General features: G+C 44.0%; 1 protein-coding gene across 2 annotated transcripts in view; it reads left to right on the top strand.

The window, feature by feature from the left end:
• Nucleotides 1-25,564, top strand: part of PDXDC1 (pyridoxal dependent decarboxylase domain containing 1) — a 47,161-nt gene extending 21,597 nt beyond the window's left edge. For both annotated transcript variants that reach the window (XM_082200077.1, XM_082200076.1), the window contains exons 4-23: nucleotides 230-313; nucleotides 1,819-1,965; nucleotides 2,479-2,668; nucleotides 4,292-4,360; nucleotides 4,444-4,522; nucleotides 5,586-5,670; nucleotides 6,834-6,882; nucleotides 7,785-7,886; nucleotides 8,040-8,165; nucleotides 10,980-11,030; nucleotides 12,250-12,313; nucleotides 14,314-14,390; nucleotides 16,284-16,389; nucleotides 18,110-18,281; nucleotides 18,945-19,051; nucleotides 19,450-19,571; nucleotides 20,700-20,792; nucleotides 20,908-21,004; nucleotides 22,325-22,429; nucleotides 23,145-25,564. In XM_082200077.1, coding sequence (XP_082056203.1) covers nucleotides 230-313; nucleotides 1,819-1,965; nucleotides 2,479-2,668; nucleotides 4,292-4,360; nucleotides 4,444-4,522; nucleotides 5,586-5,670; nucleotides 6,834-6,882; nucleotides 7,785-7,886; nucleotides 8,040-8,165; nucleotides 10,980-11,030; nucleotides 12,250-12,313; nucleotides 14,314-14,390; nucleotides 16,284-16,389; nucleotides 18,110-18,281; nucleotides 18,945-19,051; nucleotides 19,450-19,571; nucleotides 20,700-20,792; nucleotides 20,908-21,004; nucleotides 22,325-22,429; nucleotides 23,145-23,398 — 2,179 coding nt within the window. In that variant the 3' untranslated portion in view covers nucleotides 23,399-25,564. The remainder of the gene's footprint in view (nucleotides 1-229; nucleotides 314-1,818; nucleotides 1,966-2,478; nucleotides 2,669-4,291; nucleotides 4,361-4,443; nucleotides 4,523-5,585; nucleotides 5,671-6,833; nucleotides 6,883-7,784; nucleotides 7,887-8,039; nucleotides 8,166-10,979; nucleotides 11,031-12,249; nucleotides 12,314-14,313; nucleotides 14,391-16,283; nucleotides 16,390-18,109; nucleotides 18,282-18,944; nucleotides 19,052-19,449; nucleotides 19,572-20,699; nucleotides 20,793-20,907; nucleotides 21,005-22,324; nucleotides 22,430-23,144) is intronic.
• Nucleotides 25,565-25,956: the final 392 nt, after the last annotated feature.

The raw sequence follows: 25,956 nt of genomic DNA, 5'->3' as shown, positions 1-25,956 counted from the left end.
GTGAGTCAGGGGTAGAGGAAAATAACCATTGATGATTTCTTTTTCCAAGTCCCCGGAATGTATTTACATTGTGTTTCTAGAGAAATCATAATCTACATTATTATTTCAGAGTTCACGGTGCATTTCTAGACAAAATATTAAAAGCCTCTCAACAAATTACCAAAAAAACTATAGTGATGCATTGGTACACCGAAAGGGCCTGATTTCTGCATTCTTTTTCTCCCCTTAGTGGACAAGACATGGTGAGCATTCTCCAGTTAGTTCAGAACCTTATGCATGGAGATGAGGAGGAGGAATCGTTGCAGTCTTACCGGTAAACAATTGTGCATGTTGCTTGGACCCAAAGGTGTTCTGCTTGCAAGAGCGGCTGTCTTAGAGTGTTGTGTTGTGTTGTGTTGTACTGTTGTACTGTTTTATTGTTGTTAGCCGCCCTGAGCCCGGCTTCGGCTGGGGAGGGCGGGATATAAATAAAAATTTATTATTATTATTTGTTATTACACCTGCTGCTAGAGTGTTGCATGAGAAAAACTGAAAGCACATGCAGTGATGTTGCTCCACCTGCTACATCATACGTATGACCTCTTGCAACAAGCAGCTGCATAAGAGCAGCTTACCTGTTATAGCTCTTACCTGAGCTTTCAGTCAATGTTTGTGGAATGATGCTAGGGGCCATTTTACTTTCCACTCATAGTTATTGGGATTCATAATAATAACAAAGTTTTCCTTTATTATTAAATTCATAACTTATTTAAACCTATTTGTATCGGAACACAAGAGGGCACACTTAATTAAAGGCTTTGTATATTCCTGATACAATAGATACTCAGATAAAGCAAACTAGATTCATTTTTTTCAGACTGCTCTCTCTTAAAGAGATACGTGCTTTGCTTCATTACATTATTAATGGGAAATTACATGCAGCATGAAATAATTTCTGCTTTGGTGGCCCCATTTCTTCAGATTGCCTGTATCTTTCAGAACACTGAATTGATGACAATATGAACAATCTGAATCTTTCGGGAAAGAGATTCTAAGTGGACTGCAAGCCTAAATTTCTGCTGGAAATAGCTCTTTCTGTGGAAATGGCTGCAGCTCAGTGATAGACCATAAGCTTTACATGCAAAAGTTCCCAGGTTCTACCCCTGGTATCTCCAAGTAGGTTTGGAGAATATTTCTGTCCGAAACCCAGCAGTAGCTCATTATGACGGAGGCGTAGAGGCACTGGACGGCCACTGCTGCTAATGTGGAGCTCCCCTGTTCTCACTGCTGCTGACTTTCCTGTCCCAAAGAGGGCACCACTGCTGCCCGTGGGAGCATGTCACTGCCTCCTCCACCACAACCACCTGCCCATGAGCCACAGCTGCTGAACCCTGGAGAGCTGTTGCTGGTCAGTTCAGGCAGCTGTTTACATCCTGCCTTTCCAATAAAACGTTCAAGGCATCTTTCAGTGCAGCATTAGCATACAATAAAAGATTAACCAATAACATTTAAAAAATCCCACAGGGACAGCAAGTAAGATAGCTTAAAATCAAATACCCGTCTAAAAAGAAAGCTCTTCACAGAGCAGCAGAGGAACATGCGAGGGGAGCTGTTTTATTGGCTTTAAATATTGTATCAGTTTAAAATTTTTTGTCATACATCTCTTTGGGATATTCACAATATCAATATTTGAAATACAAATACGGCTTAAACCTGAGTTCCAGGGAACTCAACGCATGACCTATTTTCAGGAGGTTTTCAGAAGGATTTGCTGAGCAAAAATGAGACGCATGATTTCTGCAGCATTGGTGGTCGTTCTAATGTGTTTCTGGCTTGCAGGCTTCAGAACGTTGGAGAACAGGGTCACATGGCTCTTTTAGGACACAGCCTGGCAGCTTACATCTCCGTGTTGGACAGAGAGAGGCTCAGAAAGCTGACATCCAGGATCCTTTCTGACACTACACTGTGGCTGTGCAGACTTTTCAGGTATCCTGCATGATGAATGACTTGATTCTAAACATTACAGTAAAAAAAAAAAAAAAATAAAGTTATGAGTTATAATCCCAAATATATGAAAATGATACCGTCAGTTGGAGTGGCAGTTTTGAAGGTAGGAGGCAGCCAGGGTATTCATCGACTGCGCAAACCTTACTTCTCCGGTGTGAAACTGCAGCCGTTCAGAGGTAGCTGCACAACTCCTCCCATCATCACCCACGGCTAGCATGGTCAGGAATGATAGGGGTTTCAGTCCAAAAACATTAGGAGGACCATGGATTCCTGACCCCCTGCTTACTTGAATCTTATTCTGGACAAATAAGTGAACCTTTTTATGCAACTGTTTTGTTCATTTTAAGTCGAAGGACAATACCTCCCCCCCCCCCCCCGCCTTGAGCATTCAGAGTAGAAAGTGTCTTCCATTTCTGCATAATTGTAATGTTTGGTAAGTGAACTGGTGCCTTTTCTGTAAGCTCATATTTACGTAATAATTTCTCTTAACAGGTTTGAAAATGGGTCAGCGTATTATCATGAAGATGACCGTGAGGGCCTTTTAAAAGTCTGCAGACTCGTGATTCACTCGCGCTACGAAGACTATACAACGGAAGGCTTTAATGTGCTGTATAACAAGCAGCCTGTTATATACATTAGCTCTGCTGCCAGAGCAGGCTTGGGACAAGCTCTTTGCAATCAGGTAAAATGGAACTTTTGGGGTCTTATCTGTAAGTGACACTTTCTTTATCATGTTGTCCCCTTAGCTGGTTTCATTCAGTGTTGAAATATCCTTGCATCTGTGAAATAAACTTGTGTCCCTTATTCACATTCAGATGGTATCTTTTATTCTGATGTCCTGTGGTTGCAGAATGTTATAGCTGAGGGAACTCCGAAGGTTATTTGGCCTGCCTGCCTACATTCACATAGAATATTCTGTATTCCACTTAGTATGACCACAACCCTGCATACAGGTTGGCTTCAGTGGGATTTAACTCACCTGACTGGATGCAGAATTGCAGCCTATATCTTATCCAAGTTAAGGTGCTTGCCATTGTACCTACTGATGGGAGCCAGTGAAGTGTGATGAGACCCCTGTTTGACTCTGAATCCAATTTGGATGCTCCCCCGCCCTGCCCCCAATTCCTTCAGGCAGGCTGTTGTTTCATTTTTAATTAAGGTGTTTGGCATGTGTTCATCAGTTTAAACTTTTTATGTTGTTTCTTCAAATAAAAATGCTTAGAGGCTGCTTGTGGGGAGTGTGGGATGGCTTCATAGCTGTCAGAAGGAAGAGCCAATCAGCACTCAGTATAGGCTGCTTATGCTGGAAATGGGAAAAACCGATGGCTTCTGAGCTCAATTCAGTTTGTAAAATTAGACATCTGGCCCAAAAGAGCTGTGCAGTCCACTGGGGGCTCACTGCTCAAGATAAAAATTTTAAAAAATTAAAAAATTGTCTAGTATATCTGAAACAGTGTATCTGAAAAAGTGTGCATGCACACAAAAGCTTATACCCAGAACAAACTTACTTGGTCTCTAAGGTGCTACTGGACAATTTTTTATTTTATTTATTTATTTCGACTGCATAAGACCAACACGGCTACCTACCTGCTCAAGATACGTATACATAGAACTTAATGACCTCCCTGCTGTGACACACTTTACCTGTGCCAGGTGGTCCTTCTCTCAGATTTCCACATATGAACCAAGGTTGGGTCCGTTGCATTTCAGTTCTTTTTGAACCTCAAAGTTATGGTTAACGTCAGTGGCAGTTTTCTTTTCCAAATGATAGAGTAGCTCTGTGAGATTGAGGCCTTTCAAGTTGCAAGCTAAACCTGTGTTTTCTCTATTCTGCCATAGCATACCTCCTCACTTAAATTACACACACATTATACTTCATCAGTTTAGATTTCTCAACTTTACTTTTGTTTACATGTTGAGAAGCATAATAGTGCTTTGACCCCTATCAGAAAGGTTGCCAGCTGGGTATTCCACTAAAAGGGCATCACAACGGATAAGGCCCATGGCTAAATTGCCTTCTCCTTCCCCACCAACCCCCGCAACAGTATCTCTGGCCAGACTGTCACCTACTGGGAAAGGTGGTCCAGGAAGTATTTAGACCCCCAGCCATTTAGGGCTTTATAAATTAGTGACCTTAACCTGTGTTTAGAAACAGTGCAGATCATGGTGAATGGTTGCAACATGGCTCTGAATAAGCAGATCTGAATAAGCCCATCTTAGCCTTCTTCAAAAACATTTACAAACATGGAAACCTGAAACGCTCGGATCACATTAGGGATATAACTTCTATCTCTTCCCTCTGCAGCTTGGTTTGCCTCTTTCCTGTATGTGCCGGGTGCCTTGTAACACCATGTTTGGATCTCAGCATCAGATGGTAAGTTTGAGCAGAAGCAGCAGCACACGGCCTTGTTCCATTTGTGTACATAAATAATTGTTCCCTCCTTTGCTTGGTGGCAGGATGTTGCTTTACTGGACAAATTGATTAAGGAGGACATTGACTCTGGAAAGCTACCAATATTGCTAGTGGCCAATGCTGGTAGGTATCTTTAGCAGATGAAATTTGACTACTACTTCCCCGCCCCCTCCCCATGCACTTCCTCGCCTACTCCCAATAGAACCTCAAATTTCTAATTTATAGATAGAATGCTGTTAACTGGCTGCTTTATATCTGAGTTGTCAGGATTGGTCCTAGTTTTCACAGAGGTAGCAAGCCAGTGTCTGGGCTGTTCCACTTCACATTTGCAGGTGGGGGCTCCCATGATGGAATGCCCCTCCACACTCACTAACTAAATAACCTGACTATGAAGTCTAGAAGCCTCTCTTCTTTTAAATGAGAGCTAGGATTGTGCCCACAGCAGAGAGGGAGGGAGAGTAGGGAAACCTATGCTTCTCTGAGTTAAACTGGCCTCAGGCATGGGAGTGCTAGCCAGTGCCCAGATGACAGCACCAGGAGTATTCCAAAGGGGGAGAAGCTCCCACTTTGGTCCCTCTCATTGCAACATTAATTAGATTCTGGGCGGGGCCTGCATGCAGCAGCGCAGCTGAGCCACACACCAAGTCTCAGTAGGGCTGGTTGACCGCACCCCTGGCTATTCCTTTCTCAGCACCCCCATATGCTAGGTACAAAAAAAGATGCCTGCTGAAGGTGGGGGATCTTGGTTTCCCAAAATTTAGGGCTCAGATGGTCACTGAGTTGCTTAGACAGTTGAAGTGCTCCATGCAAACATTCTTATCAAAATAAAGCCCCCATTTCTGGGCACGGTACTGTTAAAAAAACACACAAGGCTACTGGAGTGTAGCTTGAGGCAGGACAAGCGCATCAGCTGGCTGGAAAGGGAAGCCATGCTCTCACGTCTCCACCATGTGTTGACTGGGAGGCAAATATTCCTTAACACAGGAAGCCTGCCCTGGGGCAGTTGTTGCTAAAGGAGTATTGGAAAAAGAAAAGACTGAACGCTGCACTACTTACTGTAAAACTTTACTTTGTTGAAGTGGAATTCCAACTAATTCTGAGCCTAACAAAGTGCCATGTTAAGTGGCTGCGGCCGTTAGTGACATCTTTTTTGCATTTGGATTGTTCTTCTTCCCTTTCGATGCAGGTACACCAGGAGCAGGGCACACAGACAAACTTGGGCGACTGAAAGAACTCTGTGAGCAGCACGGCATGTGGCTACATGTCGAAGGGTACAGTGCCATTTTAATGTAATGTTAAGTTGACTAACTGTGCATGAGATCCCCATGAAGGTCAATAACACGTGCACAAATGGCATGGTCAGGTTTGTGCATGGTTTTGCATCTTACTTCTTCATTAGTCACTCCCCATCCTGAAATACAATCCCCTTTTAAAAATCTCCTAAACTAAAAACAAGTGAAGTGACTTTAAAAATGGAGAAGGCAATAGATGCCATTGATTAAAAAATTGGGGAGATTTTGATGAACGGGTTTTCACAGAGCTGTTTCAGGGAGAGTTTTAAAGGACAGCACAGTCCTGTACAAGAGCTACCTCTGTTGAGAAGAAGGGTTTTACCTATATTGCCAATGTGCAATGCCATCCCTAAGAAAAGGAGTATGCCAGACTGCAGGCAACTGAGCATGCTTTGTCGCCCCCCCCACGGCCCATGGTTCAGAAAGACATTCCAAAAAGCCTATTTCGTTGCTGTGCATTTGTGGAAAACAGAGACACAGGAAACTGCTTTGTGCTAAGCCAGATGCTTCTTCTGCGACAGGTTTACAAACTGGAATGAAGTTACAAATGAAGTAGGCAGACAGAAACATTAAAATCTAGCCCTTAACCTGGGGTAGGCAACCTAAGGCCCATGGGCCACAAACGGCCCACGGGGGTCGTTATCCGGTCCACGAGCCACCCCCGAACCGAGCTGTCCACTCGGTGAGTCCCCACGCGCTGTGCTAAATTGGTGCAGCGCAGCACGGGGACTTGCTTCTGTGGCGATGAAAATTGTGTTTGTGCATGCGCAGACGCCAAAAATTGCATCTGCACAGACACCGAAAATCACGTCAACGCAGACGCCAGAAATCACAGGGGGGGGGCGCTCATGTGAATGCGCCATCCAGCCCACTGAGGGATCTCTGCTGGAGTGAACCAGCCCAGGCAAGGTAAACCTTGCCGACCCCTGCCTTATCCACTAACTGGATTAAAACAAAGTGTCTCTTTCAGATCCAGAATCTTGGAATAAATTCTACAGTATTTGCATTAAATATACACATACAGCTTCCCTAAGTACAGAATCATAAAATATTTAAAATGAAACTAAAGCGAAATGTTAGCATTTAGGGAAGGGAAGGAATATCTAGTGTAATCTAAAACGGAGTTTTCTTGTTTCTTTCAGGGTGAATTTGGCTACTTTGGCTTTGGGTTATGTCTCATCATCTGTACTGGTATGTTTCTGCTTTCTTCAGTGTGGGTTTAGGGCTGGTTTGGGGACTGAATTTATTCTGTCTCTTTTCAGACCATTGATCATGATATCCTCCTGAACCGACTGTTCAAGATGGGTTTTAGAGGTGCAGTGGTTTCATTATACCTACAGTCAAGTCCAGATAGTAACGCTAGGGGAGTGCTTTTTTACTCCCTTGAACTTGTGCTATGGGGTCCTGCAGGGCCCTCCTTTTGGTCCCCAGTGTTATTTAACATCAACACGAGGCCATTGACAGCAGTCATTTCAAGTTTTGGTTCAGGTGTTGTCAGCGTATTGACAGCAATATACTGATGACAGGCAGCTCCATTTCTCCATTGGTAACTTCAGCTCTGAGCTACTTCAAAGTGAGGCTGCCTTGGCCTGGAAGCCCCAGCTGCTAAGCCACTGGTGAAGAGAGATAACCAACAGCATGCAACACCTCTGTTGAAACATCTGCAGTGGCTGCCCATATGCTCCAGGTTCAGGACTCTTATATTAAAATATAAAGCCCTGAAGAACTTGGATTCAAAATACCTTAGAGACTGCCTTCCCCCTTATATCCCAACTTGATCACTAAGATCATCTGGAGGATGTCCTCTGTGCTAGAAGTCAGGCATTTAGTGTTGCCAAATTCCACAAAAGTGGACTGCTCTTCCAGCAAAGATCCAGGAGGCATCCTTACTGCTAATTTTCAGGTGTCTCCTAAATACTTTTTTATGCCAACAGGCCTCTGAATTCGTTTAATCCCCACCCCAAGTTGAGCCAGTCATTTTCATTATTGTTTACTTTTTTTTAGGCTGGTCTCTCATTTTTAGAAGTTTGGCTCATGGGTTCCATTGTTTTGAGTTGCACTCAAATAATATAACTCTGCCTTCCTTTCTGCAGGCCGCAACCAAATGTGACAGCATGACCCTGACTCTGGGGCCCTGGCTAGGTCTCCCAGCAGTGCCTGCAGTGACTCTCTACAGACATGAGGATCCTTCTTTGGTAAGCTTATTTCTTTGTATGTATGCTCACTGCTTGATCCAAAGCTCCAAAAGGTTGGCAACCCCTGCATCCACCCTGAATTTTTCACATACGATGGAATAACAAATCCAGCAAAAAGTAATGAATGCAAATATGTTGTTGTTTTGTTCACAGTCCTTGGTTGCAGGCTTGACCTCTAGCCAGGCAGTTGAGAAGCTGCGTGCTCTGCCTCTGTGGCTCTCCTTGCAGTACCTTGGACACGATGGGATTGTGGAAAGAATAAAACATTCATCTCAGTTGGTAAGAAGTTTGGCATTGCTTTGGCTCTTGTGCATCTCTATGGATGAGCTGGCATTTCACGTTTTACGTACATAGTGGTGTTGCTGCACTCTCAGTCGCCAGCCAAAGAAGAGATGAGTTATTTGTGTGTGTCATATGCGTGCGTGAGATGTAACACAGGATACCTGTAAATGGGTCACAGAAAGTGTTTTTTATTTTATTTTATTATCCATCAAAACAGCCATGTAGGGCTGATTTTGGCCAGAGAAACAATGTTAAGAGAGGAAATTTTAAGTTTTCCTGCACACACCTTTGTCCTGATCTGAATTCCTCCAAGTAGCTATTGGCCCTCTTTGGGGGCAGGGCAGGGGGAAGAAAATACAGCTGAGTGTTTTTTGTTTAAAGAAAAATCCCCAGTGGAGATAACAGAGACTTTGTGGGGGGGGTAGGGCTTTAGATTGGGGAAATGATGCAAACAAAGACATTTAAAGACCCATCTTCATATGCTGCTGCTCCATTCAAAACTAGGGTCTTTGACAGCTGCTTTGAAGTAAGTTTGTTCAAGCGCAGAAATCTAATCATAGGTCCGTCACATAATTTACATGAGTCTTGTAATATAATGATTCACTGTTTGAAGGAGGCAGCTGACCTAACATTTATGCTCTACAGCTTCTCCATGTTCCCAAGGAGAAACCAAGGTGGTGGAGCGGAGCAGGGCTTGATTGGCAAACTGCAAATGGTCGCTTATATATGAGCTTCCAGTAGAGGAAGTATTTTACAGGCTTCGTATAATTGTTTGCCAACCCTCTGGTGGTGAGAGCGTGAAACAGTTGACACATCTTGTCACCAGTTCGGAAAGACGTTGGCCACTGCCTTCCTGTGCTTGGGGCCTTGCCCTTTTGATCATGGGCCTGCATGCTGCAGTGAGTCACCGCTGTGCGTTTTCCCAAGGCACTTCCTGTCATAAAAGGTGTCAGGAAGTAGGGCTGACATCAGCAGGATTTTTTCCTTTTAGTTGCTGCTATTTTCTGTATTGTTTTAAACGGCCTCCTAGCTGTTGTATTCTGTACAGCACCTTTGAGATGTGGGTGGGCTGTGATTAATAAATGAACAATCAGGCACTTGTTAAACCTTGGCAGAGGGACTGCTGCTCATCACCCCCTGCCTCTTGTGCTACAGCCTCACTCCTCCTTGCTTTGCTGTCTGCTGACCTGCCTTCCCCAAATGTGAAAGCAACAGCAAGACCAAAGAGAACATGCAGGAGCAGCAGCAGCAGCCTCCACTTGCCTTGTGGAGCAGTGAGGCAGATTGGGACCAGAAGAGGAAGAGCAAGGGATTGGGCAGGGGTGGCAGTGGGAAGGAGGAGGAGAGGGTGGCTGGGGGGACCCCCTTAAGGCATCTTGTCCCAAAAGCCCCAAGAGTCAACCCTGATGGAAAACCCCAGCTGATGGAGGCGGGGGCGAGTGTTGGCCATAATACCTCACTGTTTTTAGCTGCTTAGTGAGTCATTTTCAGTCCCCTGCCTCCTCCACACCACATCTCTAAAAGCTGTTAAAAAAGAAAAGAAAAGCCTGATCAGGCCTTCCTTCTTTTCCTCCTTTCCTTGGTTTTGGAAGTGGTCTTTTTAAGTATCCAGCTGGCAAAGATGACTGGCACCTGCTCTATATTGTTCTTGCTGCTTGGAGAAAGTTCTCTTGTTATCCCCCTTCCCACTGGCATTAGTGTGTGATGTCCACCCTTACCAGTACATTCAGTTATCACTGTTGAAGGGATACAGTTTCCCCACTTATACTCAGGACAGTTGCATGTACTTGGGTGGGTACGCGTTGTCCTTTTTAATGAGCACTGGATGAGCATCTTACGTATTTTGTATTGTCATTTGTTGTATATTTTTTCTGGTTTCAGTTTGCTTGTCGTTGATTTATTCTGTCAAGTCAACTTGAAACACCTTCTTTTGTATTAAGTGGCTGAGAAATGTTGATGATGATGATCCGTAATACAGTGGTACCTCTGGTTGCGGACGGGATCTGTTACGGAGCTCCGGTTGGATCCTGAGGTTTTCGCTACCGGAGGTGCTTGTTGTGCGCATGTGCGCAGCGCGGTAGAGCACTTCAGAACATGCGCGTGTAGTGAAACCCGGAAAAATACTTCCGGGTTTGCTGTGTTCGCATCCTGAGGTTTACGTAACCAGAAGGTTACATAACACGAGGTACTACTGCACCTAAGGGGTGCCCCCATCAGAGCCCTCAGAAACAACCCTTTGTGTATGCAGTAATTGACCAAAAGCCAGTAGAGGTGAACAGTTTGTGTTGCTAAGGAACGCATCATCCTAGGAAGACTGTGAATATTGCTCTGCTTTTTAATAATTTAATTGATTCTTAGAAAATCTTCATGCTGCAGCTTTCAGGCTTCCCAACAGGGGCCATTTAGGAAGCTTTTATAGGCGGCTGCAAGAGCAGCCTACTTGTCTTTCGACCGGTGGAAGTGGTGGTGTTGATGACTTGAGGCGCTTTTAAATTAAAGCAGCTAAAGGCAAATTCATGTTGCCATTTATCATTTTATGTTGCATTTTTTAAAAAAAGTGTGAAGTGCTTTAGGATCTTGATTTCAACCTCACAAGGACTCGTTGAGCAAATTTGTTGTTATTCCATTTACAGATGATGGAGGGACCACTAAGACTAGTCTGCATCTTAGGTTGATTCTGGCTTGCCACTACAAATTTAAGTCTTGATTGAGCTGACACACCAATCAAGAATTTAATGAGTTTTGTAATGCTTATGTAGTTGTTGTTTGTTTAATCTCTTTCCCGCTCCCAACTTTCTTCTACTCTTTTAGAGTCAACGGCTGTTGGAAAACTTGAAGAATCAGGATTTTATTAAAACCTCAGTAAGTTTTCCTTTTGCACCTTAATTTTTTAAAACAATAGCAATAATATATTAAGCCCATAACCCACCCTATCTTCTTGCCACATTCCTGTTTCAGCTTAGAAAAAGTGGTCTTGTTGCATATATAGTACAGTGACAACAGTGGCAGACCTTGAGGTCTCAGATTTCAGTGGTGCCCTGTGTGACGCCAAAATTTGGCACCCCCTCCCCGCCTCTCACGCTCCATTGCAAATCATAGTTGCAACGTCCCCTGCAGTGCCCCTGAGGCTCGACGCCCAGTGCAACTGAACTGGTCACACTTCCCTAAATCCACCTCTGGTGACAGATTTTAGACAAAATCCAACGCAAACAGGCATGGCCTTCTAACGAATCTGGACGGTTGTGTAAAGAAGTATGTTTGAAACCCTCTGTGATTCTTTGCCTGCATAAACTGAGCTGTGGGTCTGGGATAATAACACCTGGCATAAGTGGGAGGTGTTTTACCACCTTGGGGAATTCAGTGGGTCTTACACTTGGGAAAATGCTTATTGGATTGCAGCCTTGGTTTTTATATTTTGCTTTATCACATTTATAGCCTACCTTTCTTCCAAGAAGCTCAAAGGTGGCATATTCTCTTTGTCCCGATTTTATCCTCACAACAACTCTTGAGTCAGGTGAGGCTGCAAGATTGTGACAGGCCCAAGGTTACCCAGGGAGTTCCATGGCTCAGCAGGGACTTGGACCCTGGTCTCGCAGATCCTAGTCCAACCCTGTAAACCACTAAGCCACACAGGCTGTCTTTCAAATCTGGAGCCAGTGTGGTGTAGTGGTTAAGAGCGGTGGACTCGTAATCTGGGGAACCGGGTTCACGTCTCCGCTCCTCCACATGCAGCTGCTGGGGGACCTTGGGCCAGTCACACTTATTTGAAGTCTCTCAGCCCCACTCACCTCACAGAGTGTTTGTTGTGGGGGAGGAAGGGAAAGGAGAATGTTAGCCGCTTTGAGACTCCTCAAAGGGAGTGAAAGGCGGGATATCAAATCCAAACTCTTCTTCTTCTTCTTCTTCTTCTTCTTCTTCTTCTTCTTCTTCTCTTGCAATTTGAATGTTAGCACTAATGCCAGATGTGGTAATGACATGGGCCCTGGAGAATTAATTTTCTGTACACAGCCTTAAGATGCTCTCACAACATTTTGGAATGTGGGTTTTATTTTTTTTTTTTTCTGAATTTCCCATTTCTAAGGTTGAAGATGAACTTAGCTCTCCTGTGGTGGTATTTAAGTTTTCCCCAGAACTGTCACATATAGGTGAGTAGAGTTCAGTGAAAATACATTATAATCACATTGCTTTTGTTGATTTTTATTATGAACACGTTTGAAATTTGAATTCTTATAAAAGAGAGCTGTTTTGACTAAAATAATAGCAAATGCAAGTTCTTTCATTTTGTTGGAGGGGTGTTAACATCTATATTGAACTTAAGACCCTATTTTTGAAGTTTAAGGTAAAGGTAAAGGTACGCGGGTGGCGCTGTGGGTTAAAGCCTCAGCGCCTAGGGCTTGCCGATCGAAAGGTCGGCAGTTCGAATCCCCGCGGCGGGGTGCGCTCCCGTCGTTCGGTCCCAGCGCCTGCCAACCTAGCAGTTCGAAAGCACCCCCGGGTGCAAGTAGATAAATAGGTACCGCTTACCAGCGGGAAGGTAAACGGCGTTCCGTGTGCTGCGCTGGCTCGCCAGATGCAGCTTTGTCACGCTGGCCACGTGACCCGGAAGTGTCTCCGGACAGCGCTGGCCCCCGGCCAATAGATGTGAGATGGGCGCACAAACCCCAGAGTCTGTCAAGACTGGCCCGCTCGGGCAGGGGTACCTTTACCTTTAAAGGTACCCCTGACCATTAGGTCCAGTTGTGACCGACTCTGGGGTTGCGGCGCTCATCTCGCTTTAGTGGCCAAGGGAGCCGGGGTTTGTCCACAGACAGCTTCCGGGTCATGTGGCCAGCATGACTAAGCCATTTGAAGTTTAGCCATCTGTATTTCTCACCACAATACTCTTCTTCCTTGGAGGTTTCTAAGCAGAGGTTGGATGGCCATCTGTCATGGATGCTTTAACTGAGATTCCTGAAATGCAGGGGGTTGGAACTTGATGAGCCTTGGGGGCCCTTCCAACTCTACAATTCTATCCCCCCCCCCCCAGCTTTTCTTCAAAGGACTATTTCCCTACCATAAAAGTTTGGGGTCTTTTAAAAAGCAAATTTGTTGTTGAATCCACTTTAATTCTGCAAACCCAAGAGTTGTATCCAACTTATGTTTAATTCAGAGTACACCCACTGAAATTAATAGACCTAAATATGTGTGCCTTGCTCATTAATTTCAACGAGAAGAACTGCTCTGAGAATAACTACTATTGGGAACAACCCTACATTTCTGATTTTGATTTGAATCCCTCCCACAAAATACTGACAGTCTGGAGGGCACTTCAAAGGCAGGAAACAACTGTAACAATAGCAGATCCATGTCATTTAATCACTTGCTAAAAGTTCAAATAAATACAACTGTCTTCCTAGGGCAAATATTTGGCAACTTGTATCCTGTGGGTGTTTCCTTTCTAATATGCAACATTAAAATGGGTGGTTGTCTTCTTTTTCTAATGGTAAGCTTCAAGCACAGCATTTTTACATGCATTACAGAGAATTTTAGCTCTGGAGCATAAAAAGGAATGAAAATGCAATTTACTGTAGAAAGTTAAGAGGTAATTCTTAAGATATGGTTTGAAAACACACAGGATCTCTTTTTGCTGCAGAAAATAAAGGAACACTAGTTGGAGCAGCTAATACGTGCAGCCTGTACCCAGTTTTAGTCATACTCAGAGTAGACCTATTAAAAATGAATGGGCCATAATTTCGGTGGGCCTACTCTGAGTATGACTTGGCTGATTACAGCCCATAAATGTCAGAGCTCTCCCCAATCTCATGCATTATTCCTGCTGACAATTCCTGTCACATTTTCGCATTCAAAGCTGCCATAAGTCTCCTGTAAATTTAGATTATGTGTGGTTTCAAATCAGACTCAGGTCAAGCATTTGTTACGACCAGTGCATCAAAGTGCTGAACATGTTGTGCTTCCAAACCTAAACCTTCCAAACTTAAGTTCTTGGTTCCATGTCCAAAAAGTGCATTATAGAAAATATGAAGATATGAATGTTCACTTCTGTATCAGTTCAAGGGAGAAAAGTAGGATGAATGAATTATTCTTTAGCATCTGCCAAAATGCTTTTAACCCAGGAAATTCAGTTTCCCTTTTTCTTTGAATTCAGATCATATGTTACATTCTGCCCAAACACCTACAATTACTGGCAACGAGAGATACATTTGTGATACTTTTAATCAGTGGGTAAGTATTCTTCCTTATCTCTTCATAGGCATGCCAGACATCAGTCAATCAAACATTTTGAGTATAATCACTGACCCCTTTGTGCAGAGGAAAACAATCCCAATACACGCTGCTTATGTCAGGTCTTTTGTCTGACAAGCATTTCATTTGAACTTGAGTGGGTTCTAAAATTTACTGATTCAGTGCAGGAGCAGCTGCTATAGTGTCCCAAAGGCATAGGCAAACTCAGCCCTCAAGATGTTTTGGGACTAAAATTCCCATCATCCCTGACCACTGGTCCTACTGGCTAGGGATCATGGGGGTTGTAGGCCAAAAACATCTGGAGGACCGAGTTTGCCTATGCCTGGTCTATAGTGTTACAACAGAGCATAGACATGGAGGCAGCTCTTGGTGGCATGGCCTTGATTGAGTTTACCTATATGCTTCTTTTTCAAAAAGAGCTGTGTCCATAGCAGCTTACAGGCTCATTTTATGTGCCCTCAGTTATTGTGTTAATCTTCCCCATGAGGTCACGCTGCTGTTGGGAGCGGTACATTTCACCTGGTCAGCTTTCTGAACTTGGGGATGGGGCTCAAAATAGCTAAGCCTTCCCCCCGCCCCTTGTGTGCACAAGCAGCCTGATTCCGAGCAGGCTTTTAGAGAGAAGATGGTTGATGGTCAAGATTCCTACGGCAGAAACTCGGGGGACAGACCAAAGCATGATGCAGCAGCACTCGCAGAAGCTTAGCAGATCTGGAGGCTCATGCGTTACTTGGATGGGAATCCCATGTACGTTACCATGAGCAGGGAGGCCCACAATTTGGGACTGGCCTCAGTAGCCAAGCAGAACGTTGTGGTTGCCTCTTCCTTCCCTTTGGGTGATGTGGCTTTCAAGGCACATCTGCTGAATTGGAACCCTGCATGGTGTCCTCTCAGGTGGAACCAAGGGCATGGTCTCTTTGACCCTGGGGAATTACCGTATTTTTTGCTCTATAAGACTCACTTTTTCCCTCCTAAAAAGTAAGGGGACATGTGTGTGCGTCTTATGGAGCGAATGCAGGCTGCGCAGCTATCCCAGAAGCCAGAACAGCAAGAGGGATTGCTGCTTTCACTGCGCAGTGATCCCTCTTGCTGTTCTGGCTTCTGAGATTCAGAATATTTTTTTTCTTGTTTTCCTCCTCCAAAAACTAGGTGCGTCTTGTGGTCTGGTGCGTCTTATAGAGCGAAAAATACGGTAGTTCTGAGCCTTAGAGCTGATTTATATTGAAACAGAAGATTAAACATAAGGCAGTGCCTAGTGTTTTTTGTTATATTTTTGTTATATTTTCATGTATGTAAAATACCCTCCTATTGGGTTTTTCTAGCTGCTGTAACGTTATTTGCTTTTATTTATTTATTTAAAAAATTTAAAAAGCTGAGCAGGGACCAAGGAAGCTCTGCCTATCTTTCTCATGGGAAAAGGAGGCACAGAGCTTGCCCATCCTTCTGACCCACAACTTGCCATGACCAAGCAGCAGCCAAGGAACACTGCTGCCCCCCCCACCTCCCTGCTTCTGGAGCAAGAAAGGCTGGCAGACTGGATGGCCAGGGCATTCTGATTGCTTTGACAATGCAGCCGCCAAACTACCCCAGCCTTCCTTATAACTCCAGGGATGCAGAAAGGGTGGGGATTGCTTCGCAGTTGCTGGAAAGACACACACACACACACACACACACTATTCTGAGGCTGGGAAGATGGCTAAGACTCCTTGAGCTGAGCAAAAACCACAACAGAAACTAAGCAATGTGGAGCAAAAAAGGGGGACTGACTGGGAGTAGTACATAGGTAGATGAGAGAGAAAAAGGGGAGGAGTAAATAAGTTATGAGTAATGGGTGATCAATAACACCCCTTTAATCTTGCTTTGTCTCATCAGCTGGGAGAGCAGTTGTCTCAGTTGGTGCCTGCCAGTGGAGTTGACTTGGTAGAACTGGAGGATGAAGGCGCTTGTGTGCGTTTTAGCCCATTAATGACTTCTGCAGGTAACTGGACACATTTGACTAAATTTTTTTTTGGGGGGGAGGGGGTTGTTGCAATGCCATATACAGGCAGTGACCATTTCACAGGGGGGTTCCATTCTTGACCACCGTGTGCATTGGCGGAGTGCTCCTAAGTGCCCCCCACTCTGTTACTCCCTGTTCTACCCTCATCTGGTTCCAGAAGTCCCCAGACGTCTGTGATCTTGCATCAGTTGTAGCCTGCATGTTATTTGGGTCATACCCAACTTTGAGTCTTAGCCAGTGTTCAAAACTCCTATTGTTCTAGACACATTTTGCAACAGAGAATTTTATTAGCGCAGGCAGTTTCTGAGCTCTGGGCACAGTATTGCGCCTAAGATTTCAGTTTGAAACTGCAGAGTGGAAGGAAAGGAGGACCTTTTTCTGCCTCCCCACTTCCAGCTACTCTCTGAAGACTGGAGAAGAGACCCTCTAAAGAATATTAGGGGGGTGGGCAGAGGAAGGACTAAACCATGTGAAAAATGAAGTTAATATTTTAGCTCCAGTTCATTCATTTTCAGCTTTGTATTCTTGTTATAAAAAAGCACGCCTCAACATTCCATTGTTGTGCCCAGAACCTAGAATTAAGGTACTATTTAGCTCCTAGCTTTCATACCTCAGTTTCTAACATTGGTCTTAGCTAACCTACTTAAAACACCACCACCACATATGAGTGAAATTACTCCTTTTCTTTTTTTTTCTATTAAAATTGTTACTCTTTAAAACTCCCTGGAGACCGCGCCAGATACATTATGAAAACCTGTATTCCGGTATATAAACAACAACTTATAATAGTTGTTGTTTAGTCGTTTAGTCGTGTCTGACTCTTCGTGACCCCATGGACCAGAGCACGCCAGGCACTCCTGTCTTCCACTGCCTCCTGCAGTTTGGTCAAACTCATGTTGGTAGCTTCATGTCCAACCATCTCGTCCTCTGTTGTCCCCTTCTCCTCGTGCCCTCCATCTTTCCCAACATCAGGGTCTTTTCCAGGGAGTCTTCTCTTCTCATGAGGTAGCCAAAGTATTGGAGCCTCAGCTTCAGGATCTGTCCTTCCAGTGAGCACTCAGGGCTGATTTCCTTCAGAATGGAGAGGTTTGATCTTCTTGCAGTCCATGGGACTCTCAAGAGTCTCCAGCACCATAATTCAAAAGCATCAGTTCTTCGGCGATCAGCCTTCTTTATGGTCCAGCTCTCACTTCCATACATCACTACTGGGAAAACCAAAGCTTTAACTACACAGACCTTTGTCGGCAAGGTGATGTCTCTGCTTTGAGACATCACCTTATAACAGTATGTATCTGTGAAACACTTTTGTTCCACAAGTTAGTATAAACCTTTGGAACTGGTCCTTTGGTTTTCTGGAGAATTTGTGAGCAAAGTTAATTCCCAGCATTCTCCTGCAAAGGTGTCTTTTGCTTTGTTCCTATTTCCAGCCTTAATTCATGAGTCAGTTTTTCCATAAGCGCAATACACCATACTTTCTTGTACCAAGAATTCAAGTGTGCGCCTTCTAATCCTTCAAGAATGTGGGTATAATCCTGCGTGCTACCACTAAGAGGAATCCTGTCCCCACACCCTCACCAGCATATACGGGAATCACGTTTATGCATATATGAAAGTTTAACTGGGGTTAAACACCATTTCCAAACAGTACTGCTGGCCTCTGTGTTTACCATAGAACATGCTAATCGACCAAGCGTTTCAGTTTTAGGAACTGAAGTGCAAGACGTTGACCAGTTGGTGGACTGCCTTAAACTGAAGGTCCCGGTGCTGACGTGCACACTGCAACTCAGGGAGGAGTTTGAGCAGGAAGTGAAAAGAACTGTAGGTCTTGCCTATGTTGAAGACCTCAGCTGGCCAGGCCTTGGAGTGGTAAGGTGAGTGGCTGCTCTGCACAGACTTCCTCAAGGCTCTTTGAGAGCTCTAGGCTGCATATAGACAAGCTTCCAAACTGAGCTGAGGAGCAACCAGTTCTTCCTGTTTCCAGAAGAGTTTGGCTGTGCGATTTGCTCATTGGTTCACCCAGTAGCCATTGAGAGGCATATCCTCTATGAATTTGTCTTTTTAAGCCATCTGAGCTAGTGGCTGTCTCGCCAAATCTTTCAGCAGCAAATTCAGTGGAAAGAAGTATTTCCTTTTCTTTGTGCTGAATCTGCCACCATTCCACTTTACTGGATGTTTTCTTCCTACTCTGAGTTGTTACCATTTACTACCATTTTAATATTTGCATAATGTCAAACATATTTGATCATGGTTTCCCACTTCGGTATTTTCAAAGTGTCTTTTTATTTTTCCAATGTACTCATAGGGTTTAGGACTGCTCAGGTTAAACAGACTACATGCATACTTCTGGAGCAAATTTGTGCAAAGCACAAATGACAGTGTGACTGAAAATTTTCAGTAACGTTGACATGGTGTACAATGAATAATCAAGGCAAATTTTTTGCAAACTGTTCTTGGACAGCAAGATAGGATTTTACAGTTTTTACTGCAAAACTCTACCACTACCATAAATAGTCCATCTGAATTGGTTTTGAAAGGTACGAGGGGCAGAATGAAGACAAACAGGAGAAAGAAGTGGAGAAGATTAACAACGAACTATTGAAAAAACTAAATGAGCTGGAATCAGATCTGTTGTTTTCCTTAGGTAATAAACTACTTCTGAAACTATTCAATGGGGCAGTGAAATGATGGGGAAGTCTAGGTATCAGTGTGTGTGTGTGTGTAATCCCCTGTAACAATTCAATAATACTGGTTTCTCTACCAAACAGAGGAATTTTGCATTTTTATATTTAACTTCCTCTGATCACTTTTAATTGTTCTAGTCGCAAAATTTTAAAATTCTCCAGAATTTGGAATTTTCAAAAAGCGAGTAAGAGTGGAAGAGAGAAGCACTTTTGATGGGGAAGGGCTGTGGCTTACCCTGAATCCAGGAGCCCTAAAACCTCTCTTTAAAAATAAGTTCAATGCCTATTTAAAACAAGCATGTTTACGATTTCTAAAGTGTTTGCGAACCTCATTCTACCTCTTTCCCCCACTTCTCAGGCCCAGAATTTGGAGGGGAGAAAAACTGTATTTATATTGGAATGGTCACTGAGGACCTTGATGTTTCTGAGCTGATTGAAACTATTGCGGCGACGGGCCGAGAAATTGAAGAGCATTCAAGGGTATGTACTGACCGTACAAGACTGCAGAGTGGCAGCATAATGAGCAGACCTCTTCTTGGTCATACTCATTGTCCTGCGCTTAGTTTTCCTATAGGCCCCTTAATGATAAATGTATTCTCCTTCTAGAAGCTATGCTAGTCTGTCACCACAAAAATGACGCATTGGCACTTACTTGACTTCTTTTCCATAACTCCCTCTGTGTGTGTGTGTGTGTGTGTGTGTGTGTTCCTTTATTCAATGTGCCACATCATAAATTGCTAACGTTTGGATTATCACAAGGTGTTAAACACATAAGAACTGATTCATGAGCAAAGCAATAACAACCAGCTTAGGAATTGCGTCCTCTCCCAGCTGCAGCATCTTAATTAAATTGATCATTGCAGCTCCCTTCTCAGTATTTTTTTTTTTATCCAAATAAATAAATCACTTAAATAGCTCATGATAGTTCCATTTTAATTCCAGGGTGGTTAACTTTCTATAGGGCAGCAAGTAATTAATGAATGGATTTTATTTCCTTGGGGGGGGACATAATGAACTACTCCACAGCTTCTGGTAACAGCTTGCTTCCTTTCCAGCTGTCATCAATAGCAAATCCAGAGACTATTAACACACTGATCAGCTTGCTGCTGGAGAGTAACATGCAACCACTTCCTGGTCTCTTTTTAGTGCTACGCTGTGCTGAGCTAAGCCAACAATTGGCATAGCATGTCATCCAAACCAGGACAAGCTGCAGCCAAGGTTTGTTCTTAGCTTGCCATGCTGTGCAAACCTGGCTGCTGATCGATCTGTGAACAGTGGCAAGCACCTTAAAGAAACTTTCATAGAATCTTAAGAGTTGGAAGGGACCCAAGGGTCATCTAGACCAACCCCTGCAATGCAGTGGGGTTGACTGTTTGAATGTGGCAGAAGGGGAAAGAAGTCCCAGTCCTATTAGTGCCTGCAAAACAGCTGTGCATGCACCAGTTTTTATTTTTACCATTTGTAAGCTCAGCTAGCTCTCTCAAGTCAATATGGGCAGTCATCCATGATTCTTGGTATTCCTACATTGGAGGTAATGCACTAGCAACACCATACCAGATCAGGAATACAAGAAATGCTAATAAGGTGTGCTGTTCAATTTCTAATCAGCTGCTGGAAAACATGACTGAAGTTGTACGGAAAGGCATACAGGAAGCGCAGGTTCAGCTGCAGAAAGCAAATGAGGAAAGACTCCTTGAAGAGGTGAGTGCCCCAAGTTAAGCCATTTCCCAGCAGCAGCACTAGCTGCTGCAACCAGGCTGCATCCTGTTTCTCGGCAACACACTGATCTTTTCCCCAACCCCGTTTGTTTTCTCAGGGGCTGCTCCGACAGATTCCTGTAGTGGGCTCTGTGCTCAACTGGTTTTCTCCATTTCACGCTTCACCAAAGGGAAGAACATTTAACCTAACAGCAGGTGGGGTGAAACTTGATTATACCAATGATTTGGGGGGTTGAACCAACGTTAGCAACTTGCGGGAGCAATGAATTAGTAGGCCCTTCAAAGTATATGTGCGGCTGTGGTGGTTTTGAAGGAGGAGGGTTATGGATGCTGTTCCTGTCCTGGTTTCTCTGCTTCTGCCTTTATGCCCTGCTGGTGACGCCCTTCCAGAAGCTCCTGGTTAGCTATTGTTACAGGCAGTACAGTGGACTAGTTGGACCTTTGGTCTGATCCAGCCTGGCTCTTGTTACATTCTGTGATAACTGAATAGAACTTCCAAGTTTAGGGGCAGTGTACCTTGGAGATGGGACACGGGTGGCGCTGTGGGTTAAACCACAGAGCCTAGGACTTGCTGATCAGAAGGTCGGCGGTTTGAACCCCCGTGATGGGGTGAGCTCCCATTGCTCGGTCCCTGCTCCTGCCAACCTAGCAGTTTGAAAGCACATCAAAGGGCAAGTAGATAAATAGGTACCGCTCTGGCGGGAAGGTAAACGGCGTTTCCGTGCGCTGCTCTGGTTCGCCAGAAGCGGCTTAGTCATGCTGACCACATGACCAGGAAGCTGTACGCCGGCTCCCTCGGCCAAAAAGCGAGATGAGCACCGCAACCCCAGAGTTAGCCACGACTAGACCTAATGGTCAGGGGTCCCTTTACCTTACCTACCTTGGGGATAACACTTGATGGGGAACAGGCATAGGAAGAGGGCTATTACCTTCATACCCTGCTTGGGGAATTCCAGTGGCATCAGATTGGTCCTTGTAGGAGGCAGGATGGTGGAATAGATGGACGTTAAGCCAGATTCAGAAGGACTCTTCCTATAGTCATCGTCTAATAGCACACAGGATGTTTTGCATACGTCCCTCTCTTCCTAAAACTTCTCAACCCCACGTGGAAAAACTGACTCAGCCCTTCCACATTGAGAACTGGGAGTGTTCTCAAACTCCCAGGCTCTGGAAAAGCCTGGGAGGGCCATTCAGAAGTTTGCAGATAGCTTCACTTGGAGCAGCTGAAGAGTTCCACAGAAGATGCTATATTTCAGAAGTAGCATCTAATGTACCACTGTGCTCAGAAGACTCAGCAGCAGCAGCAGCAGCAGCAGCTTTCCAATCGTGGTTTGCTGTGGAATGTTGTTGTGTTGAAATCTAAATGGAAGGTTGTGAGACAGAAGTGCCTTTGGTACAATAAAGTTCAGCTAAATAGGATCAGATGATAAATACCATCCTATAATTTGGCACGTTAAACCTAGTTTTCAGGTATGATCTGAGGGGCCACTAACCAAACCCTCTTCCCTTTGCCAGGTTCTTTGGAATCTACAGAGCCCACGTACGTCTCCAAAGTACAGGGCACTGGGAACACCCCACCTCCCACTCCCACGTCAAGCCGTGCAAAGCAGAGGTTCCCTGGTAAGTCTTCCCTTCTGTCGCGTTTCAGAGAAGCTGCTGGAGAGTTTCACCGTTGGTGAGAACCAAGTGTCTTGCTTAGAAGTAGGTCTCAGTAGAAGCCATTCCATTAGGGCAAATGGGACAGTGTTTTATAAGCTTGGAACGCTGAATCCCATTCCCGCTTCCATCATTTTCTCTCTCTTTTTTGCTGTACGTGCCCAGAATCACAAATATGCCCAGGGCATATCTATTTGCAAGATCATCTTAACTCCTATATGCCCACTTGATCACTTTGATCAACTGGCAGTGTGGCAGGGCAGGTGCCACATAATACTCGTTCCATATTTGTAAGGAATCAAACTTTTATGGCGGAGCAGCACTTATGCTTTGGAACTCCTTGCCTGATGACACCAGGCAGACGACACCTTGTCAACGTGTTTTAATCTGTTTTTAGTTTGCTGTGGATTTTATTTTTTCTGAATGTTTTTAATAGTTGTTTTTACCGATAATTTTATTTACTCTTTGTAAACCTTTTTGAGGATTAATTTATTTTTACAAACAGCATAACATTTTTATGAAATATATAAATAAATGTCTACCACCGATGCCCCAATCAACCTTATGAACCGGCTTGGTTTTCCATCCATAAATTCCCAGCTGCGGAAACAGGCAGGCAGCATTTCAGACCTTGCCGTGGCTGCGTAGCACTAAATCAAGTGTGTATATTTTGCCCCAGGACAAAAGCTGTTTAGAAGGTCCTTGAGGAACTCGGATGGGTTCAGTGAGACCAGCTCCGTGAGTCACATTGATGATCTGGAGAGGGCAGAGCAGAGGCCTGTTGCAGCTCCCCCTGCTGGGCAAGGTGATTCAAAACAGCCAGAAGAGAGCATGCTTCCGAACCCGGAAAGCCCTGAAGATTCCCGGGGCGACAAGGCGAAGGCCCTGGCAAATGACTGCACTACATCCGAGGAACAAGAGAGTCTAAGATAAAATCCAGACCCTGTGCATTTTAAGACTTTGTACAAAAAAAATGCACTCCCTCTCTAGCAGGGGCAGCCTAATGATGCATTTAAAATGTGAACAGTGCCACAGTTAGTACAGTAACGACTACTGTTAAACTTGTGATCGACTGGAGATTTTTGCACAGAGTTTAGTGGAAGAAGCCTTTTCTCCCCACCCCACCCTCTTTCGCCTTCTCTGCGGGGGGCATCGGCCTGGTTTTTCCTGTACACTTTGCCATTGTTGCTTTCTGTCCGGCTTACGTTCACATTGCCCAGGTGGTAAACAGCAGTTTCTTCGCCCCTGAAGTTTGCAAATGCAGGATACAGCTTGTCTCCAGCTGGCATCCTAAAGAATGGTTTGCTGCTTAATTTTCAAGATGCTCTACCCAGACACTTCCCTTTAGGTTGGAATGATCAATTGCACTTGGTGCTATGTGTTTTTGTAAAAAAGAAAAGAAGATTCTAACTGTTTAATAAATCTACCAACTGCTCACTACCTTATTTTTAAATACCTATTTTTAGAGGTAAATCTATAGGCACCCCTCCATACGGTTCCCTTGGTTTTATGAATAGCCTTTTAAAAATAATTCTGAAAGTTTGCTTCATGTGTACATATATAAGTGATTGAGCACCACTTTGGGCATTCCCTACCACCACCAGATAAACCTGCAGCAAAAGTTTCGCAGTCTGAGGCCAACACTCCTCTTGAAGAAGTATTCCTCACCATGGCTGCTGGGAACAGATATCCCACACTTTCCTGCTTCAGGCCGTTAGGAGACAAACCCAATGGAATAGTTTTGCTTTAGAGCAACTCACCCCCCAGAGTCTCTTTGACACCTTTCGAAAGGTATTCGTGAAACACTTTTGAGCTGACAATGTTGCATATCTGTGATGTTTCCTGTACTGCTATCCTGGATTGTTCTGATCGGTAGTTTACATTTGCTAGATATTGTAAATACCCAAAGAAATTGTTAGGTTATTTACACTGCTGCACTATTTAAAGAAATGAGCTAACTTTTTTTCTTTAATCAAAGAGAAAATATTCAGAAGCCTGTTTCATCCCCCTGTTACAATGCATTCACTTTAGTGATTGCTTTAATTCTGTTCCTATTGAACTTGCATCTTTTCATGTGGTAAGAAAATCCTAGGAGAGAGTTTATGTGATCAAGCCCCAGGCCAGTCTGTGATCAATTACTTCAAAATTCATAGTTTTTGTTTTTTTTAAGGGGGGTTGATCCCTTTTTTCCTAAAGGACCTTTCCTGGAGTTAATAGCTTCCTCCTTGCAATGACTGGTAACGAACTACAGCCTAATCCTGTACTCACACTGATGCTGAATGAAAGCATGGCAGTTTGCAAGGGAATATTATAGTGATTATATTTTGCCTTCCTAAATAATGCAGCGGCAGCACCCAGGCATAGAAAATGAACATTCAACACAAGAGGAGTCTACCATGTCATAGTGGAAGAAGTTGCTTGTCTGAACCTAGAGTGGAACTGCTTTGAAACTCAAGTAACCAAACACATAGTGAAAGTACATATAAGCTGAAGGTCAGATTGAAGGCAAAATGCATATAATTTCCCACCCTGCTATAAAGATAGTAATTTATGGTCATGGTGGTCCAAGTTACATTAGCAGTCAGTTATGTGTTCCAGGCGTGGAGAAGGTAGATGGTGTGAGGGAATGATAGTTGCAATATCTGGTTTGGTCCTTGGCCCGAGGAAGCAAACTTCTCTGAAAATAGGCTTGTAATATCCTTCAAAGTATTTTCTATGCTAGTGGATTTTGATGAGCAAAATGCATTGGGCATTGCCTTGGTGTGTGATGAGGACTACTGTTAAGTGTACTGTTGATTCATTCTTTATTCTAAGGAACTGGGAATCCTTAAAAAACAGACAACCTTAATAGATTTGCTTTGTTTAAATAAGAACTGGGGTGTTTTGTTTTGTTTTTAAAGTACAAATTCTCGTCTTCCTTGGCATTTTATTTGGTAAAATGAATATTAACTTGGGGTTCACTGAGGAGAAATGGGTTGAAGTTATAATCATTAATACAAATTTTAATGTTTTTATATTGTTAAGCCAGCAGTTTTGCTGGGATACAGACCTAATTTAGATACTTCCCAAATGATTCAATAAAGGTTCTCCAACTTGTTAGTATCTGAGTTTGTGTCAAGGTTTTCACATGTAAGCAGTTCAAGAGGAAAATAAACTTTCATGCTCAGGCGCATGTCTATCTTCCCGCTACCCCGAAAAGGGTTTCCCATTCATATCTATGGGATTGGCAACTCTCATCATCCCTGACCACTGGCCATGCTGGTTGGAGTTGATGGGAGTTGGAGTCTGCAGGGCCAAAAGTTACACATCCCTGTAAAGCCACCTGTCAATCACTGTACTGGCAAAAGCATGTTACCTTTTTCCTGTGTACAATTTACTTCCCTCGGGGAAGTGCAGATTGCTTTTCTGAGCATCCATTTGAGATCTTTCCCCTTAAGGCCATAACTTTGCTTTGGACTCCAGTTCCTTCCGCAGATAGCTATGCAGTGAGT

This window comes from Podarcis vaucheri (assembly GCF_965113315.1).
Source record: "Podarcis vaucheri genome assembly, chromosome: 14".
In the NCBI taxonomy this organism is placed as follows: Eukaryota; Metazoa; Chordata; class Lepidosauria; order Squamata; family Lacertidae; genus Podarcis; species Podarcis vaucheri.
This window is presented reverse-complemented; position numbering and strand designations above follow the sequence as displayed.